Raw genomic sequence first — 18,627 nt, forward strand, 5'->3', positions numbered from 1 at the left:
TTTTATGTGAATTCCAAAGCCATATTAAAATACAGTATAATTCCTTTCCCCAATTAAAAACAAAATTTTCAAACAAAACAAGCAGGCTTTCGTGACTACAGGTGAGTCGGATGCATGCTGCACTACCTTTGGGTAAGCCTGGGACCCCAACTAAGAAAGTACATCTGGTACACAGAAGGGACTAGCCCAAACCTGTCCCAAGTAAGACCCGGATTTCTAGAACTAAATCAGGAGTCCTGTAGAGCGACAGGCAACATGTTTGCCTCCAGCTGAGAAAGCCTGCCAGGGTCTCCACTGCGTTTCAGATGGGAAAACTGCGCCATGTGCGCGTACGCAGCACAGCACGCCATCCACAAACAACCTGAACAACCTAATCACGGAAACTAAGACTGTTCCAAGGGCGTCTGGGCTGCGGGGGGGGCGGGGCGACGTGATGACGTCACGTCACGTTCCCTTGGCCTCCCCGCCTCTCTCCGCACTGTGACGTTCCCAGAGAGGAACGAAGCGTAAACAGCGCAGGGCATTTCGGGAGCAGGATTGTTTCACGCAGGAAGCAGGCTCCATTTTAGCGCCTCCCGCCGTCGCCATCTGTTTCCCTTCCCTCCCCCTTACCCTCGCCCGTGGCTGAGTCCCAACGGGAAGGCTGGGCCTAGGTTTGTGGAGGCTGGAGTGAAAGGAAGGAAGGGAGAAAGGGAAGAAACGGGAAGAGTCGAGAAGGGTGAGCGTTCGAGGCCAAGTGCGAAGCGCGCAGCCGGGCGGCCGGACTGACGGACGGGCCTGTGCTGCTGCTGCCGCGGCTGCAGCGCCCGCGCGAGTCGCATCTCAGCGGCGGCGGCGGCGGCGGCGGCAGCGGAAACCGGAGGGGAGCAATGGCGGCGGACAGCCGGGAGGAAAAAGGTTAGTGCGGAGAAAGGTGACGGGCGGAGGCGGGGCTCGGGAGTGGGGTGGTGGAGCGGTGGTCGTTTGTGCGGGGCGGGGCTGGGGGTTGGGGGGTTTAGCGTGCCTCGCGCCGAGCCGGCCGCCCCCACGAAGACGCTTGGACTCATTGGCAGAGACCAGGCCCGTCCTTTCGTCCTCCGTCTCCATATGGCCTAGTATTTCTTCTCGCCTGGGGTTTTCCTTTGATCCGGATTTCACGCTTGACTTTCCGTTTAGCTGTCCTGGGCGCGGCTGGGAGAGGGCCTATTCTGAGTTGCAGGCCCCTAGATTTATTTCCTGGTAAGATTATGCGGATGTAATGCGCATTTTCAGGACAACCTTTTTTTTTGTTATGCTAAATTTTGGAAGCCTTTAATGTCGCGATCAACGCTTTTAGTGTGCTGAGTGAGCATGTTTAAGCAGTGGTACAGGTAGATTATTAATCTCTAGAAATACCTACAAGTAACTTCTGGCTGTTCCTGTTAAATTGGCAAAGTGACAAGAATTGCCCATTTTGTTACTCGAATACTTATTTTGGAAAGCATGGTATTTGAAAAGAATTGTGACTTAGTGCTGGCAGAAAAATCCTGGCTACTATTCTGCTAGATAACATACACGTTGTGTGTAGCTGCCGAAGTGTGCAAGTTATGGAGAGAGTTGGAGGAATAAAATTTCAATGAAATATAGGAAGAACTGATGTTATTCGAATGGGATGTCTTGTCTTTTGAATTACCGAGCTCCTGGGCCCTAGAGATGTTAATGTAGATCCTGGATCAATATCTGTCTGGAGCGTGGTCTAAATTAGATGCTACCTAAAGATCTATTTCAACGCTAAGGTGAACATGATAGTCTTGGGAAAGTATAGTTGATGAAAATATGACACAGTTGCTGCCTTGTATCTCACAGATCTCATCCGTATGGCTAATTAATTTGGAGGGAGGGTTTGTTAAGTGGGCTCTAGGGTCAAGTTGCATTAGGCCTGTAATCTTTTTTTCTTCAGTTTTTCTGATTTCTCCATCAGGAGAGTCTTCATGCTTCAGTGACCTGCTCTAGGATAGGAGCAAGCTTGTGAAGTGGAATGGTTGGGAATATGCTTAAGATATTGCCCTTATCCTAAAGCAGTCCGTTGATTGGGTTGTTGCAGTTTTCTTTCCGTGCTTAAACTGAATCCTAAAAATCTCCCCCACCCCCTTTTTTTTTTTTGAGAAATCCCGAAGGAATGTGGATGTAGGGTTGTATGGTGTTAGTGAATAAAGGAAAATGCTTTTAATTAGTAGTAAGCTTAGTTATTAAAATACATGATCTTAATAAGAATTCAGTAGTAAACATTTGATTGTGTAATTTATGAGCCGTGTGTATGGGAGTCTAGTGATTGTGATAGGCGAGATGAACCAAATACAAAAACGAGTGACATTCATTACTTCTCAAGAATATATTGTCTGTTACGATGAACATACGTAGAAGTCAGGTAATAACCGTAGATGCAATAATACACATCAAAGAAGAAAACTAGATTTAAAAGTATTGTTTTTGACATGGATTTAGTGATGATAATGCACTCCAAGTGCATAAACTTTGCAACTATTATTGGGAAGTGGTAATGTCACCTATTAGTAATACATAGGATAGATTTTCCAACTTTTGAAAGGGTTTTTTTTTTTTTTTGCTTCATATTTGTTTAGTTTTTTAAAAAACTTAATTTCCATAACTGAACTTCTCTATTTCAAAAATTATGACATGGGCTGGGCGCAGTGGCTCACACTTGTAATCCTAGCACTCTGGGAGGCTGAGGTGGGAGGATTGCTTGAGGTCAGGAGTTCGAGACCAGCCTGAGCAAGAGCTAGGCCCTGTCTCTACAAAAAAAAATAGAAAAAATTAACCAGGCACAGTGGTGTGCACCTGTGGTCCTTGCTGCTTGGGGGCAGAGGCAGGAGGATTGCTTGAGCCAAGGGAGTGTGAGGTTGCAGTCAACTATGACGACTCCACTGTACTCTAGCCCAGGAGACAGTGAGGCCCTGTCTCAAAAAAAAAATAAATAAATAAAAGTTCTGATATAAGTGCTTTTCGTTATAGTTTAGAACAGAAATTGTCTCTGGGCTGCATGGAAAGCTAGCAAATACCTACTGGAGTTGGTTTATTTAATTTTGGAAGAGTTCTGGAATAACCCAAAGGGTGTATTACTTGCTTTGAGCACTGTCGTTCCCCTAGAATTGTAGAATCGGAATCAGTACTTGACAACTCCTCTCTTAAATCAGTGGGAATGTAAGCAGTTTATTCTCATCAGTTATTTTATATGAAACATTAGGAAATTATAAAGATAAACACTGTTAGAATCGTAGTCATGTCACAAAGCTTAAGTCCCTTCTTAATTGGTTAATATGAAATGTCTGATTTCCTTAAGTCTTGACAGTTGATATCTCTGACATTTCACTTTGACACTTCTTGTTTTACCTTTATTGTGAAGATACATCCTCAGTCTCACAAATGCACGTTTTGGCTTATGAGTATCTTTCAAATTTTTTTTTTTTGGAGCAATTTTTGTGAAACCATGGATAAGTCAAAAATTCATGTTATTTTTGAATATGAGTTCCATTGTGGAACCAATGTAGCACAGACAGCTCAAAATGTCAACGAAGTGTTGGGGAGGATGTGGCTAATGAACACACAGTACATCAGTGATTTGAGAAGTTCTGTTCTTGTGATTTTAAACTTGAAATGGAGCCGTGTGAGTGACCTGAGTCCAAGGTGGATAATGATGAGCTGAAAGCTGTAGCAGAAGCGAATCCTTCTCATCCTTTGTGTGAATTAGTAGCAAGGTTTGATGTTACTGTCCCAGCAATATTGGACCATTTGAAACAAATCTGCAAATTAAAGAAGCTTGATAGATCAGCTTTGATAGATCAAATAGATGGGTACCACATGAATTAAATGAGGGTCGGAAGAGAGGCTATCTTGAAGCTTACCTTTCTGTGCTGTCACAACATAAAGGCAAACTGTTTCTGTACAGTATCATTATGTGTGATGGAAAATGGATTCTTTTTGACAATAGTAAGCGTTGGGCAAATTGGTTGGTTAAAGATGGAGTGCCAAAACACGGTCCCAAAACGAATATTCATCCAAAAAAGCTAATGATGTCTGTTTGGTGGTCCAGCACTGGTGTTATCTACTGTAGCTTCATGAAACCTGGTCAATCGATCTACTGCAACCAGTTGGATGAAATGATAAGGATGCTTGCAATTAAGCAGCCGAGATTAGTTGATAGAGACAGGCCAGTCCTCTTGCAAGGCAACACTGGACCACGTGTCTCACAAACAACAGTGCTCAAACTACAGAAGCTGGACTTGGAAACTCTGTCATCCACTGTATTCACCAGAGCTTGCACCAGCTGACTACCAGTTCTTCCAGGCTTTGGACCACTTCTTGCAAGAAAAAATTTTCCATTCTCAGCAAGCTGTGGAAAACACCTTTCTCAATTTCATCACCACTTGCTGTCTAGGCTTCTTTGCTGCTGGTGTAAACAAGCTACCATTAAGATGGCAAAACTCTGTCAATAGTTTAGGCACAGACTTTGATTAATTGTACTGCTTGTTTGAGGTATAATAAATCACACTTTTGATTCAGAATTGGACATTTCAAATTTAATGACCTAATAAGGTAAAAGATCTTGGTAAGAAATGAGTCTAAGTTGGAGAAATTTGCAATTATATTAATTACGGAGCAGTCAAACTCTTGTTGATAGAGTTCTTGAATTATTGGGTTTTACATGTGAGCTGTGTAATATGCAGACATAAACTTCCATAAAGCTTTTATAATACTCAGAAGCTGAAGCCTGTGTAATTGGACAGATTGCCAGCTCCCTGTGATTCTTGTGGTGATTATTTGTCCAAAAAGTAGATTTGAAAGATGTTAGAATGCTAGTATTAACTAATGTTAAATGCCATTTTTCTATATAGGGAAGAAATGCACATCTTTACTGTTGTTATAAATACCTTGTATAAATTTTATTTCTTAAGCTCTTACAAAGTTCTCTGTAAAGAACAGTTACAAAAGTTTCCAAAGTTATCCAAAGTGTATATAATGAATTACTATTTTCAAAATAACATGCTTTTCTACCTTATCAGACTGGAAGCTCCATGAGGGCCAGGAGTGTGCGTGTCTTGTTTATCAGGGGGTTTCTGGCGTACAGTAATTTTATCTCAATGTCATGAATATTTGCAAGGTTGGACTTCGTTAATAACTGACTATGCAATATGACATCCAAAGCTAAGAGTTTCTCAGTTTAAGTTATACAGTAGTCCCCCTGCCCAGTCCTTGGCAGATATGTTCCAATACCCACAGTGGATTCCTGAAACCATGAATGTTACAGAACCCACCCTGTATATACTGTTTTTTCCTGTACATACACACCTATGATAAAGTTTAATTGATAGATTAGGCACAGTTAGAGATTAACAACAGCAATAATAAAATAGAACAATTATAACTATAACAACATGCCAGCATTCCTACTCTTGTATTTTGGGGACCATTATTAAGTAAAACAAGGGTTACTTAAACATAAGCACTCTGATAACATGATCGTTGACCTGCTAACGGAGATGGCTACTAAGTGACTGATGGCAGGTAGCATATATGGTGTGGATACACTGGACAAAGAGATGATGCCTATCTCTGGTAGGGCAGCGTGGGACAATACGAGAATGCTAGTCAGAACGGCATATAATTTAATACTTATGGGTTATTTATTTTCGAAATTTTTTATTTAATATTTTTTGACCATGGGTAACCTCAACCTTGGAAAGCAAAACGGCAGATGACGGGGGGACTACTGTGTACACACACACACACACACACACACACACACACACAGTTATATGCGTACATACGTACACAGGTGTTGCTTAACCATGGGGATACATTCTGAGAAAGGCGTTAAACAGTTTCATTGTGTGATCCTCATAGAGTGTGCTTATGCAAACTTAGATGACATAGCCTATTTTAGACCTAGGTTATATGGCATAGCCCATTGCTACTATCATATATCACAGCACATGCTATAGCATGTTACTGTTCTGAATACTGTAGACATTTGTAACACAATGGTAACTATTTGGGTATCTAAACATAACTAAACATAAAAAAGGTGCAGTAAAAATGTGATACTATCATCTTATGGGACCATGATTTGATATGCAATTCATTGGTTCGTTGTTGAACAAAACGTAGTTATGTGGCACATGGTTATATACATATTATGGCACTCAAAATAGTAAGTCTTTCACATAAAATTGCTTTTCCTGGTTTACTTCAGTTAGGGCTCTGTAAAGCATAGAGTATGTAATTGGTATTCCTATGTATTTGTTTTACCTATAATAGAAGTAAGGTAGAAAATTAAAAATGCTATTCTTAGACACTTCAATTGTATGCTTTTTGGAGTTACTGGACTGGGAACTCCAAGTCACTTAACTTCATTTAGAGCAATGGTGCCCAACCTTTTTGGCACCAGGGACCGGTTTCATGGAAGACAGTTTTTCCAGGGAGGTTGGGGTGGTGTTGGTTTTGGGATAGTTCACGTGCATTACATTTAGGGTGCATTCAGACCTCTCTGCTAATGATAATCTGTATTGACGGCTGCCCCCGAGCTCTAGCATCACCATCTCAGCTCCACCTCAGATCGTCGGGTATTAGATTCTCATAAGCAGCACACAACCTAGATCCCTCGCATGCGCAGTCTACAGTAGGGTTTGTCCTCCTGTGAGAATCTAACGCCACTGCTGATCTGACTGGAGGTGGAGGTCATGCAGCAATGCCAGTGATGGGGAGCAGATGGGGAGTGGCTGTAAATACAGATGAAGCTTCCCGCTGCTCACCTCCTGCTGTGCGGCCTGGTTCCTGACAGGCCACAGACCAGTACTGGTCCCTGCCTGGCCTGGGAGTTGAGGACACAGATTTAGAGGAATGACAGTTTTGAATGACAAAAAGTAGCTGAGAAACTGGTCTAAATATAAAAGGTACATTGCAAGATAATAGAAGGGGAAGTTCCAGGAAATCTTGCACCGTTGCCAAACCCCACTAAAACTATATTAAATGAATTAAAATAAAAAAAGTATAATGTACTTTTTTGCCTTGGGTGTTGGGAAATAAAATGTGTAGTATATTTTACCTTTCTGTAGATACTAAGTCTGATGCTGGACCCTTAAATAAATTATACTTTGTATCTTCTGACCCAGAAGCTTCTGGGATCAAAAAATGACTGTAATAAGGTTTAATTTTCTACACTGATATCCCTGGAGTTAAGGTTTGTGACCTTCCTGGCCTGGAATTTAAAGATTAAGATAAATTTGAGTATAATGGGAAAAGCACTGAATTTGGATTCAGAGTTTTGAGATTTTAGTCAAGTCACTTCTTTGGGCTTCATTTTGGAATTTTTGCTGCATACATAACCTTCTATGGTTAAACTACTTTGAAAGCCGGTTAGATTAAGTTCCCATGTTTACCTAAAACAGAAACCCCAATCAAGCAACAGAAAACTAGGTTTGTTACTTCCAGCATCTTGTCAGGTTTTGAAGAGGCTTTAAAAACATTGTTACTCTTTTTATATTCTTCTTTTACTTCGTATACCCTGGGAATCTGTACCTTTACCTCAAAACTCAGTTTGTGGTGGTAACTAAGATTGTGCTAGCCTACATCACTGACAACAGTGCAGTCCATACACAGAAGATAATGTGAATGCAAAACATTCACCCGTGATTGTACTTTCATGGAGGAATCAAACTAGCAACCAACTGGTTTTTTGTGTTTTTTCTTTTTTAATTGAAGCAACATTTAAAAGTTAGGCAATTCCACATAAAAATTTGAGTTTGGAAATCCTCTTGAAAATTTGGAAGATCTGACAACACTGTGCTTGCATCCAGAGTTGAGTAGGTGTGTCCCCTTTAGTATTCTGCCTTTTTTTTACCTTACAAAGTATTGTATACTGAATTCAGAAACTGGAATTTAATGTCCCTGTGCCTCAGCGTCTATTGAACTGAACCCTCAGTTTATTTGAAGTTGTTTAACATCATTGTTATTCAAGGGTTGCAGACATGTGTGTATACTAGGGTCAGACAGATTAAGTACTTGCTTAATATAATAGGTAATAGTATTATCGGTGTTTTTTTGTTTTGTTTTGTTTTTTGGAAGAGCAGGCGTAGTGTATGTTCAGGCAGTAATAGTAAATACGCTGATTCACCAGGTATAGAGTCAGATTGTCTCATGCAGAACCTTGACATATGTTACCTTCTCTGTGTCTTGACAGAAGACTATCAGGACTGCTCCAGCTGGTTGTTTCCAGGTGAGAATCTGGGCCCCTTAACGGTCAAATAATCCTTTTAAAAAGTGGGATTTTTTTTTATATTAAATCCTTGCAATTTTCAAAAACAAAGCATCCAAGAGCTGGATTTATCGTGTAAGTTACTAACGTATAACTTTTGGATGGTTTTGAGTTTTAGCTCTGAATGGAAATGACGTATTGTTTCATTGAGCACTGGCGCATTATGAAAAAAATCTATATTGTTGTGGCATCTTAATGTTGAAACAGTTTTAGAGATTTAAAAATGATTTTTAAAGTCTGTATAGTTCTCTGTATAGACATCAAAAAAAACTTTCATTGTGAAGTGCCTTTTTTTTTTTTTTGGAGGTGAGATCTCACTCTGTTGTCCTCGAACTCTTGGGCTCAAACAGTCTTCCCACCTCAGCTTCCCAGGTAGCTGCCACCATGCCTGGCTAATTTTTTTTTGTAAAGGCTAAGTTGCCCAGGCTGGTGTGTTTAAACTCCTGGCCTCAAGTGATCGATCCTCCTGCCTCAGCCTCCCAAGGTGCTGGTATTACAGATATGAGCCACTGCACCCAGCTGTGAATTGCTTTATCCCATAGAAATTAGGATTATTTTTGTAGTCACGAATTGTATGTTTATAGAAGTTTTTTTTTTTTTTATTCCTTTTGATGGAGGAATATAGACGTTTTCTTAATCTGGCATTTGCTAACCTTTGTTCATTTTACTGTTAATATTCTTTGTTTGGGGTGCTGCTGCCAACTACTGCGAAGTAATTGAATGTATACATCTCTCTATATAGGGTATTAGTAATACTATATTTCAAGACAAAGAAAGTGATTTAAAACATTTATTAAGGGAGTTTTAAAAAGTCACCCTAGAACTAGCGGATGTTACTTTATTTCTTAAAGAGGTAATTATTTCTTTCCAAAAAAGATATGCCAATGATGATTATAGTCTTTAACGGCAGTAGCTTGTGAGAGCATTAAAATGTTTCTTTTTTTTATTACTAATTCTTTCTAAATTGAAAAAATGAATTAAAATATGTGTAAAGTGTACTTTTTTAAGCCAATGAGGGAAGTGGCCGGAGGAAGCAGCTTACGTTAGCCTTATAATCCAATACTATAAGCACCAACATTTGGCCTTTTAAAGCCAGTTTTTGGTTTTTAAAAATGCACCTTACACATATAATTAAAATCCTTACAGTTAAAGAAAACTAAGTATATGTGGTAGCTTCGAAAACCTCCACCACATATTGACACTCCTCCCAATAATAAGTGTAGTATGTGTTCCCTTTGAACCTGGGTGGGCTTTCGTGATTGCCTCTGAATAAAATCCTGTGGTGGTGGTGCTGAGTGTCTTCATGGTCCTTTCTCTGGAAGTGCACATTCAGAGTCCTGATCCACCGTGTAAAAGGTCTGCCTGCCCTGAAGCTGCTGTAGTGGAGAGTGACCACAGAGCGGTCCAGTGCCCCAGATGCTCCAGCTGCTTTGAGTCTTCCCAGCCTAGGTATCAGCCAGACTTGTGACTGAACAAGCCTTTGGATGATTTCAGCCCCATGCATTTTACTGCAGCCACATGAGGGACCCTAGTTGAGTCCCAGAACTATGAGCCGTAATCAAAAATAGTTGTTACTGTTTTAAGCCACCAAGTTTTGGGGTGATACACAGCAGTAGCTAGTACTTGTTTTTTATTGAAGAAAGGATTGTTTTAAGAAAGGATTTTGTTTCATGTTCTGGACCAGATTTTGTATGTTATGTCGCAAAGTCATTAGTAAAAGGGCTGGGGCAGGTAGGGTTTATTAGAGTCTATTAGTCACGAGAAAAGATTTAAAGTTTGAAAAATTCATTAGGAGATTCAAATAATTGTCCTCCTTTTTTTTCCCTAACACTGATCTTTTTATTCTAAATGCCTGTGATCAGAGGTGGAGAAACTCGAGCTCAGAAAAACTGGGACTTTCCTAATACCTAGCTCTTAAGCAATAACCTGCATTTTCTTGCCTCCAAATCTCTTTGCTCTGTTTATCCTATTTCAGTAAATATATAAATACTTTCAGTGGTGGAGAAAAGTAACTTAAAAATATGGTCGTTTATATCAGGGGTTGGCAAATTTTTTAATTTTTTTTAAAAGCCTTAAAAATATAAAAACCATTCTTATAGGCCATACAGAAACAGGCCATGAGCCATATTCTGCAGGTTTTAGTTTGTTAATTTGTGGTAAAACCAACCACACAGCTTATTGATGTCATGGACTATAATATAGATAAAAATGTGTGCATCATCAAGTGAGGATGTTGTAGTTGATCTTAAATATCCAAATAAATTTAAGACGTTTTAATGTTGGAAATACAGAACTTTGTAGTGCACTAATTTGAAATTAATCTACATGCGTACAATCTTTTAATATTTTGCATTTGCGTTGTGTTCTTTATGCTTAAGGTGTTTTTAATGTTCCCCATCTAATTTAACTATAGATTTAGAAAGCCTGAACTCCAGACAAATATTCCACTGTTATTAGACAAATGTATTTGGTCAACTTGAACTTACGTTTCTTCATCTTCAAAGTAATGGGTGATAAGACATGCCTTATTTATTTCATGTCGTGTGTGTATATAATACATCATGTGATGGTGATAAAATGGTAAAGTTGCAAAGTATTTTATTAAGGATTGGTTAATATTTGTCTTGCAAAAGTTTGTAGGTACTTTTATAAAACTGCAATTAATATACGAATTTGAATTCATTAACACTTTTTTAAAACAATAATACTGCTTTTTATAGGGAAACCATGATTTAGACATGTTTTTAAAATTTAAATGGATTTAAATTCACCCCCTGCATAATTCTTTCATTCTGTATTTATTAAATTTGGCACATATAAAGTATGTAATTTCATGTAAATATTCAGGCTTAGGAGTGATATTTCTAATTAAGATCTAGTGACTCTATGAAAAGATTTGTGTAGCACTGTATTTATTTAATTGCCTATTTTGTTGTGATAGTTTTAAGTTTTTTATTTTTGTCTTCTGCAAATATATTTGATTCTGGCCAGGCATGGTAGTTCATGCCTATAATCCCAGCACTTTGGGAGGCCGAGGCAGGAGGATGGTTTGAGGCCAGGAGTTTGAGATTAGCCTGAGCAACATAGAGTGAGACACTGCCTCTACAAAAAATAAGAATTAGCTGGGCTTGGTGGCATGCGCCTGTAGTCCTAGCTGCTCTGGAGGCTGAGGCAATAGGATTGCTTAAACCCAAGGCTGCAGTGGCCTCCCAAAATGCTGGGATTACAGCCATGGGCCACCACGCCCTGTCACCATTCAGATCCTGAGGGAATTTTGTCTTTAGTGAAAACATAAATCTAGAGGATGAGAGAAGCTTTTTTGGTTGGCATATCTGGATTTTAACTAACAGTTAAAAAAATAAGTAAACAAAAATAAAAATCCATTATAGGATATTTTCATTTTAGGAAAATGGTAAAGTACAGATCAGCATTGATACCACCCAACAAAATTAATCATTATACCATTCCGGACACAGTAGTTTTCAAATATCTTTCTTAAATAGAAACTGTCTGTCTCCAAATATAAAGGAAAATGTTAACCTTTTCCATTTCTTGTGTGAGCTTATTTCCCTTCTTACGTCCTACATTAACTGTTTCAGTCTCATTAGACACTGATTCTTACCCCTTTGGGGAAATTTGAATCCCATCTAACCTGTTCATAGACCCCAGATTAATTAATAAACTTTGCTATACTTGGAGTGGGCTTTGCTTTTTGCTTGGAGCCATAAATACAACTTTTCTGTCTCATCAGTTTTCATGACTTTATACTTACCCTTTGCTACATCTTAAATTTGGAAAGACATTTTTGATACTGGAATACTTTGTGCTTAAGAAAAGCACAAAGGTTTTAGTATATTATTTAAAAATGAGCTTTTTTTTTTTTTTCCTTTTCTCTTTGGAGAGAATTAAAAGGAAAAAATCAGTTTAAAGTGGTATCTGCATATATTTCTAATATTTATTTTGTCTTGTTGGACAGGGTGGTGGTAGGGAAACAAAACTTTGCTGTTTTCATGATCCTTGAATGTCAGTATAGTCATGGTTACCTTTTCTGAACAAGTTAAACTTATATAATCCACCAGCAGGTTGCAACTTTTTTGATTGTGTAGCACATCAGTGATTTTTTTTTTTTTTTACTTTTTATTTTGACATAATTTCAAATAAACAGAATAGGTACAAGAGTAGTACAGAGAATTTTCTTTTCCTCTCCAACCACATTCTGCAAATGTTAACATTTATTGTGTTTTTCTTATCCTCTTTCAATCTATGTACACATGCACAATTTTTTCTTTTTCAGAACCATTTGTCAGTTGCAGAAATGGTGTATCTTTTCCCCTAAATACTTAACGATTTCCTAAAAATAAGGACTTTTCTTTTACTTAAGCATAGGACTATCAATTCAGAAAATTAACATTGATACTTACTCTAATCTACAAGCCGTATTCAGATTTCAGTAGTTTTCCCAGTTATATTTCAGATCATGGGTTGTGTTCAGTTATCATATCTCTTTAGTCTCCTTTATTATGGAATAGTTTCTTAATCTTTGTGTTTCATGACAGTGACATGTTAGGATGCTCTTTAATTTGGGTTGTCTGATGTTTCCGCATATGTAGGGTTAGATTTTGCACTTTGCATAGGAATATCACAAAAGCATTGTTCTGTTTTTCTTAGAGCATCATAACAGCAGTTCTGTGATACTGATTTGTCCCATTATTGATGATGTTAACTTTGATTACCTGATTAAGCTGGCATTTGCCTTATTTCTGCACTATAAGGTTACTAGATTTTCCTTTGTACTGTTGTGGGGAGTACACATTTTGATAAATGTTATTTATAAATTGTACACATGTATTTCTAGACTGATTTATTGTGTACATTTTAAAGCCATCACAAGTTAGAAATTAAAGGTTGAAATAAAAATCCTTTTGTGTACCCCAGTATATCTTTTTATAACCTATGGAATGTATACTCCTAGCTTTGTAGAAGACCTCTGTATATATCCTTTACCTTGTATTGTTTTATAGAAATGAATCTTGTGTCATAATCCTGAAATAAAAAATCCTTGGGGCTTATGATCTTACATTTAGTCAGTACTTAAAATAAATGCGCAATGGTACTGATTTTTTTCTATTAATTCTTAATTTTATTTGCAGATGGAGAACTTAATGTTCTAGATGATATTTTGACTGAAGTACCAGAACAGGATGATGAACTGTATAATCCAGAGAGTGAACAAGATAAAAACGAGAAAAAGGGTATGTAAGATTTCTACTATTTTTGTTAAAATGACTATAAATAGACGAGATGCAATTTCTTAAGAACTGCTTTTGTACTTGTTCCTTGAAGGTGGTTAACACCAAACATGTAACAAACTGTTCTTTTTAATAGATGAAAGTTATTAAATATATGGATTTGTTCCAATAGTCAAAAGCTATGTTTTCTTTTAGATTAACTCTGGAGTAAAAATACTTTAGAAGACATTTTAAAGAAATGAGGCTTTATGCTCCCTGATGTATATTAATCTCCCTGTTAATCTTTGGTGAAATAAGTGGAATATTACAAATACTTTGTGTCTTTTTAAATTGTATTTTAAAGGATCAAAAAGAAAAAGCGATCGAATGGAATCTACTGACACCAAGCGACAAAAGCCTTCTGTCCATTCAAGACAATTGATCTCTAAGCCATTGAGCTCATCTGTTAGCAATAACAAAAGAATAGTTAGTACAAAAGGAAAATCAGTCACAGAATACAAAAATGAGGAATATCAAAGATCTGAACGAAATAAGCGTCTAGATGCTGATCGGAAAATTCGTCTGTCAAGCAGTGCCTCCAGAGAACCTTATAAGAGTCAACCTGAAAAAACTTGCCTCCGGAAAAGGGATCCTGAAAGGAGGACCAAGTCCCCTACGCCAGATGGTTCTGAGGTAGTGATATTATTGCAGATGTAAAACAGCAATGCTTTTTGATGCTTTAGAACTACTCATTCCCTCTGACCTTGTCTGTTGTATGACTGCTGATTCCCTTTTTCTTTAAACATCAGAGAGTTGGGCTTGAAGTGGATAGACGTGCAAGCAGATCCAGCCAGTCTTCTAAGGAAGAAGTGAACTCTGAGGAATATGGCTCCGACCGTGAGACTGGCAGCAGTGGTTCTTCCGATGAACAAGGCAACAACACCGAGAATGAGGAGGAAGGAGTGGAAGAAGATGTAGAGGAAGATGAAGAGGTAGAAGAAGATGAAGAGGTGGATGAAGATGGAGAGGAAGAGGAGGAAGAAGAGGAGGAGGAGGAAGAAGAGGAGGAGGAGGAGGAGGAAGAAGAAGAATACGAACAGGATGAGAGAGACCAGAAGGAGGAGGGAAATGATTATGACACTCGAAGTGAGGCCAGCGACTCTGGTTCTGAATCCGTTTCCTTCACAGATGGGTCTGTCAGATCTGGTTCAGGCACAGATGGATCAGGTACTACTTTTTATGTAAAACTTTGTCTTTGGGGGAAGAAACCTTGATTTGTTTAGTTATTGAAAATGTTCAAGTTATACAGTTTTTGAGAGATGGGGGATATTAGTAGGATTGTCTTGCCATCTTTTATAGTCAATTGTATGCTATTGAGTGTTGTAAATAGGTGTGTATAATTTGAATGAGATTTGCATATTTCAGTAAAGGTGTTTCCCAGCTTCAGATTGATTGTGTGTGTTGTAAATGAGCACAAATCCAGGCTGGGTACAGTGACTCACACCTGTAATCCGAGCACTCTGGGAGGCCGAGTTGGGAGGATTGCTTTTAGCTCAGGAGTTCGAGACCAGCCTCAGCAGGAGTAAGACCCTATCTCTACTAAAAATAGAAAAATTAGCTAGACATCATGGTGCGCACCTATAGGCCCAGTTATTCGGGAGGCTGAGGCAGGAGGATCACTTGAGCCCAAGTAGTTTGAGGTTGCAGTGAGCTACGATATGCCACTGCACACTGCAGGGAAGACAGAGTGAGATTCTGTCTCAGAAAAAAGGAACACAAGTCCAATTGTTTCTCTATAAGGAAATGTATTTCAGATTTTTATGTCGTAAGTTCTTACGTTTTCATACCAGTCGACAACAGCTTATTTAAAACACTAATGTACTCGAAGTATATTCACGAGAAACATGTCCACTAGGTATTACAATATTTCCATGGGAAAATGCCCCTAGATTTCTATCATGTGTCAGCAGGACCGAAACAATTCTTTCTTTTTTCCTTGGGAGCACAAACTTTTTTCTTAATTCTGTACCTGTGAGTTGACTGGCTGAGACAGGGTCCACAGAGGCTGGGGTGAAAAGGTACAAGATGGAAAAGAAGAGTATAAATAAGGTTCTTGTGGAAAGATTGCGTAAGAGCTTATCTTGGGTCATTTTTTCAGTACTACATGTCCTGCCTCTTCTTCCCCTATCTCATCCGTGAGAAAAAAATGTGTGACTATCAGGTAGTTTCAGTCACTAGGCTGAAGGAGCCCTCTGGTCAGAGGAAACCCTGAGAGCACAGCAAGGAGACGTCAGGGTACTTATAGACCCCTGGCTACTTTATGGTGATTAAAGTCTCATGACTGTCTTATGTAAAGGTGCTACCAGATTGCTACATAAGCAAAATGTAGTAAAATCAGCCTTTTGTTCACTAGAGTTGTAGGTTTGTGAGTTGAAACAAGTTTTTTAAGGCGGTTAAAGAGTTAAATAGATGAGTAGTTAGGTTTGATGTAAAAACTAGAATCTTTAATTTCATGCTCCCATCATGCTTTTTGCAAACTGATGGGATATATCTTTTATAATTCGTATTAATGGGTAGGGAACAAAAATTGCATTGGCAGTATGCATTGAATGTTCATTTATTGTGGAGGATGTGTGAAACCACCCATTGGGGAAGGGAACATTTTGTTATAAGAATCTTCTTTTTGGGGGGAGGGAGGGCCAAGGGCAATATAAGTACCCTAAACAGTTTTACCACCATAATATGCTGAAATAAAAAAGAATCTTCTTTTTGATATCTGTTAGGAACAGTGTTTCTTAAACTTGAATGTTTGTGTAAGTCAAAGGGGACTTATTTAAATGGATAAGGCCTGAAATAATTTGCATTTTTAATAAGCTAGATTAGATGATGCCAGTACTGTAGCTAGGTACTTGATGATACTTTACTTTTGTGGAGAAGACATTTCAAATTGAATGGTAGCCTATATTTTTAAATAAATTTTGATATCAAATCTGTTAATAGAAGAAGTTCATTGTTTTAAAAGAAATACCTGGAACCCTTATTTTCCTTATTAAAAGAGAATTCCTTATGTGGAACATGCATTTGGGACTGTTTTTAGTGTGCAGCAAATTATTTTTTTCATATGGTAGTTTCTTTTTAGAATTCATGAAAGAAAAATGGGATGGATTTGGAACTTTTTAATTAGGAGATACCGGTTTTGGGTTTTTGGGGTTTTTTTTAATGAAGAAGGAGTCTTGTTATGTCACCCAGGCTGTAGTGCAGTGGTGTTATCATAGCTAATTGCAGTCTCAAATTCCTGGCCTCAAGCAGTCCTCCTGCCTCAGCCTCCTGAGTAGCTAGGACTACAGACAAGCACCATCATGCCTGGCTAATTTTTTTCTTTTTTTTTTTTTTAATCTTTTGTAGAGGTAGGGCTATGTTGCCCAGGCTGATTCTGAACCCCTGGCCTCACACAATCCTCCAACCTCAGCCTCCCAAGGATTGAGGACTACAGGCGTGAGCCACCGCACCTGCCTATGGAGATGCCAGTTTTTAAATACCAGGGATCTCACAGTTTAGTTTCTGTTACGAATATTCTAGATTGCAGTTTATTTTACCTTATTTTTTCTGGAGAATTTTTAGTAACATCTTTATAAAAGCAATATGCTCATCGATAAAACTTTTATTAGATGACTTTCATTTTTTTTTTGACCCTGAGGTAATAGTCGGGGGGAGGGGGTGATAAGAGCAGTGGGAGTTATTAAAAAAGAGGAAAATTCCTTTTAGAGGTTTCATACTAATGCTAAGTTTAGCGTTATATAAAAACAATTGGGCAAGATCTTCTGCTTCTATTTTGTCCCCTGCCTTATCTCAGTAAGGGATCTTTAGTACCTTGAACCAGGAAATAGTAATAACAACAGCAACAATAAAAACCCTCAAAACTGGTTAGACATGTAGTTCCCTTTCCAGGATAGTAGTAAAATATCTTTTTCATTCACTTGATAAGAATAGAGCTCAGAGCTTGTACTCCCAACCCAGGGGACCTGCCTTTGAGTCTAAGTTCTGCCAACCAGGAACCTAGACCCTGGCCAAGTTGCCTAACCCCCCCCATAAGCTGAGGTTTCTTCATCTGTAAATGAGAATAGCTCAAGAACTTGTTCTGAGAATTAAGGGAGAGAATTTATTTAAAGCTCTTTAAATAGTTAGGCGTCACATAGTTTTTGAGCAGTGTCTTGAAAATAGAACACTTTCTGAGGAAATTGAGGGATCGGGAGAAGAGATAAAGATGGACTAATATAAGGGCCGTGCAAAAACCAGACACATGATGATACATTCTTGTTTGATTACTTGTGTTAGTTTCTGTATTGTGATATTTGAAAAACTCTTGTTTGGATTCTTTTTAGATGAGAAAAAGAAGGAAAGGAAGAGAGCTAGAGGCATATCTCCAATTGTTTTTGATAGAAGTGGAAGCTCTGCCTCAGAGTCGTATGCAGGTATTCTCATTTTACCTTTATTTGTGATCATATCTGACCGATTCTAATGTAATCTGCTTTAGAAGTGTGTGGAGGCTGTAGTTTAGTGTGAACTTGTTGATGTCCATTAGTACTGATTTTGGCATGTTCAGTGTAATAATTCTAGAGGAAACTAAGCTTTTTCTTATTATTTTAATCCTGTTCTGTTATTGCTTAAGTGGAATTTTTACTTTTTTTTTTTTTCTTGGAAGATGATGATTCAGTGACTAGTTTTCTGAGTGGGAAATTGTTCAAATATATTTTTTTAAAAAATCCAAACAACCCAAAAAGCAAAACACTCGTACACATTGAGAAGTATTTTTTTGTGTGTGTGGGTGCGCCAGGAGGAATAATTTGTCTTGAATGAGAATTTTATGTGACAAGACTGTAGAAATTTTGTCTTATCTCTATTAAAGCTCAATCTGAACAAATGTACTTTGGCTAAATACAGGTTCAGAAAAGAAGCATGAGAAATTATCATCTTCCGTTCGTGCTGTCCGAAAAGGTATCATTTAAATTTGAAATTGTTTCCATTGCATGCTGCATAAAGTCATTATTTTGCCTTATTAGTTCTCCATTAATAGTTGGTTTTAATGTAGTAATGTTCTGATATATTAAG

At 38.2% G+C, this 18,627-nt stretch overlaps 1 protein-coding gene across 1 annotated transcript in view; it reads left to right on the top strand.

Annotated features, from left to right (window-relative positions):
• Window positions 1–501: 501 nt before the first annotated feature.
• YTHDC1 (YTH domain containing 1) overlaps window positions 502–18,627 on the top strand; it is a 36,772-nt gene continuing 18,646 nt past the window's right edge. The window contains exons 1-6 of the mRNA XM_012655497.1: window positions 502–897; window positions 13,441–13,542; window positions 13,883–14,211; window positions 14,328–14,745; window positions 17,901–17,990; window positions 18,460–18,518. Coding sequence (XP_012510951.1) covers window positions 870–897; window positions 13,441–13,542; window positions 13,883–14,211; window positions 14,328–14,745; window positions 17,901–17,990; window positions 18,460–18,518 — 1,026 coding nt within the window. The 5' untranslated portion in view covers window positions 502–869. The remainder of the gene's footprint in view (window positions 898–13,440; window positions 13,543–13,882; window positions 14,212–14,327; window positions 14,746–17,900; window positions 17,991–18,459; window positions 18,519–18,627) is intronic.

The sequence above is a fragment of the Propithecus coquereli genome, unplaced genomic scaffold (assembly GCF_000956105.1).
Source record: "Propithecus coquereli isolate 6110/MARCELLA unplaced genomic scaffold, Pcoq_1.0 Scaffold479, whole genome shotgun sequence".
Lineage (NCBI taxonomy): Eukaryota > Metazoa > Chordata > Mammalia > Primates > Indriidae > Propithecus > Propithecus coquereli.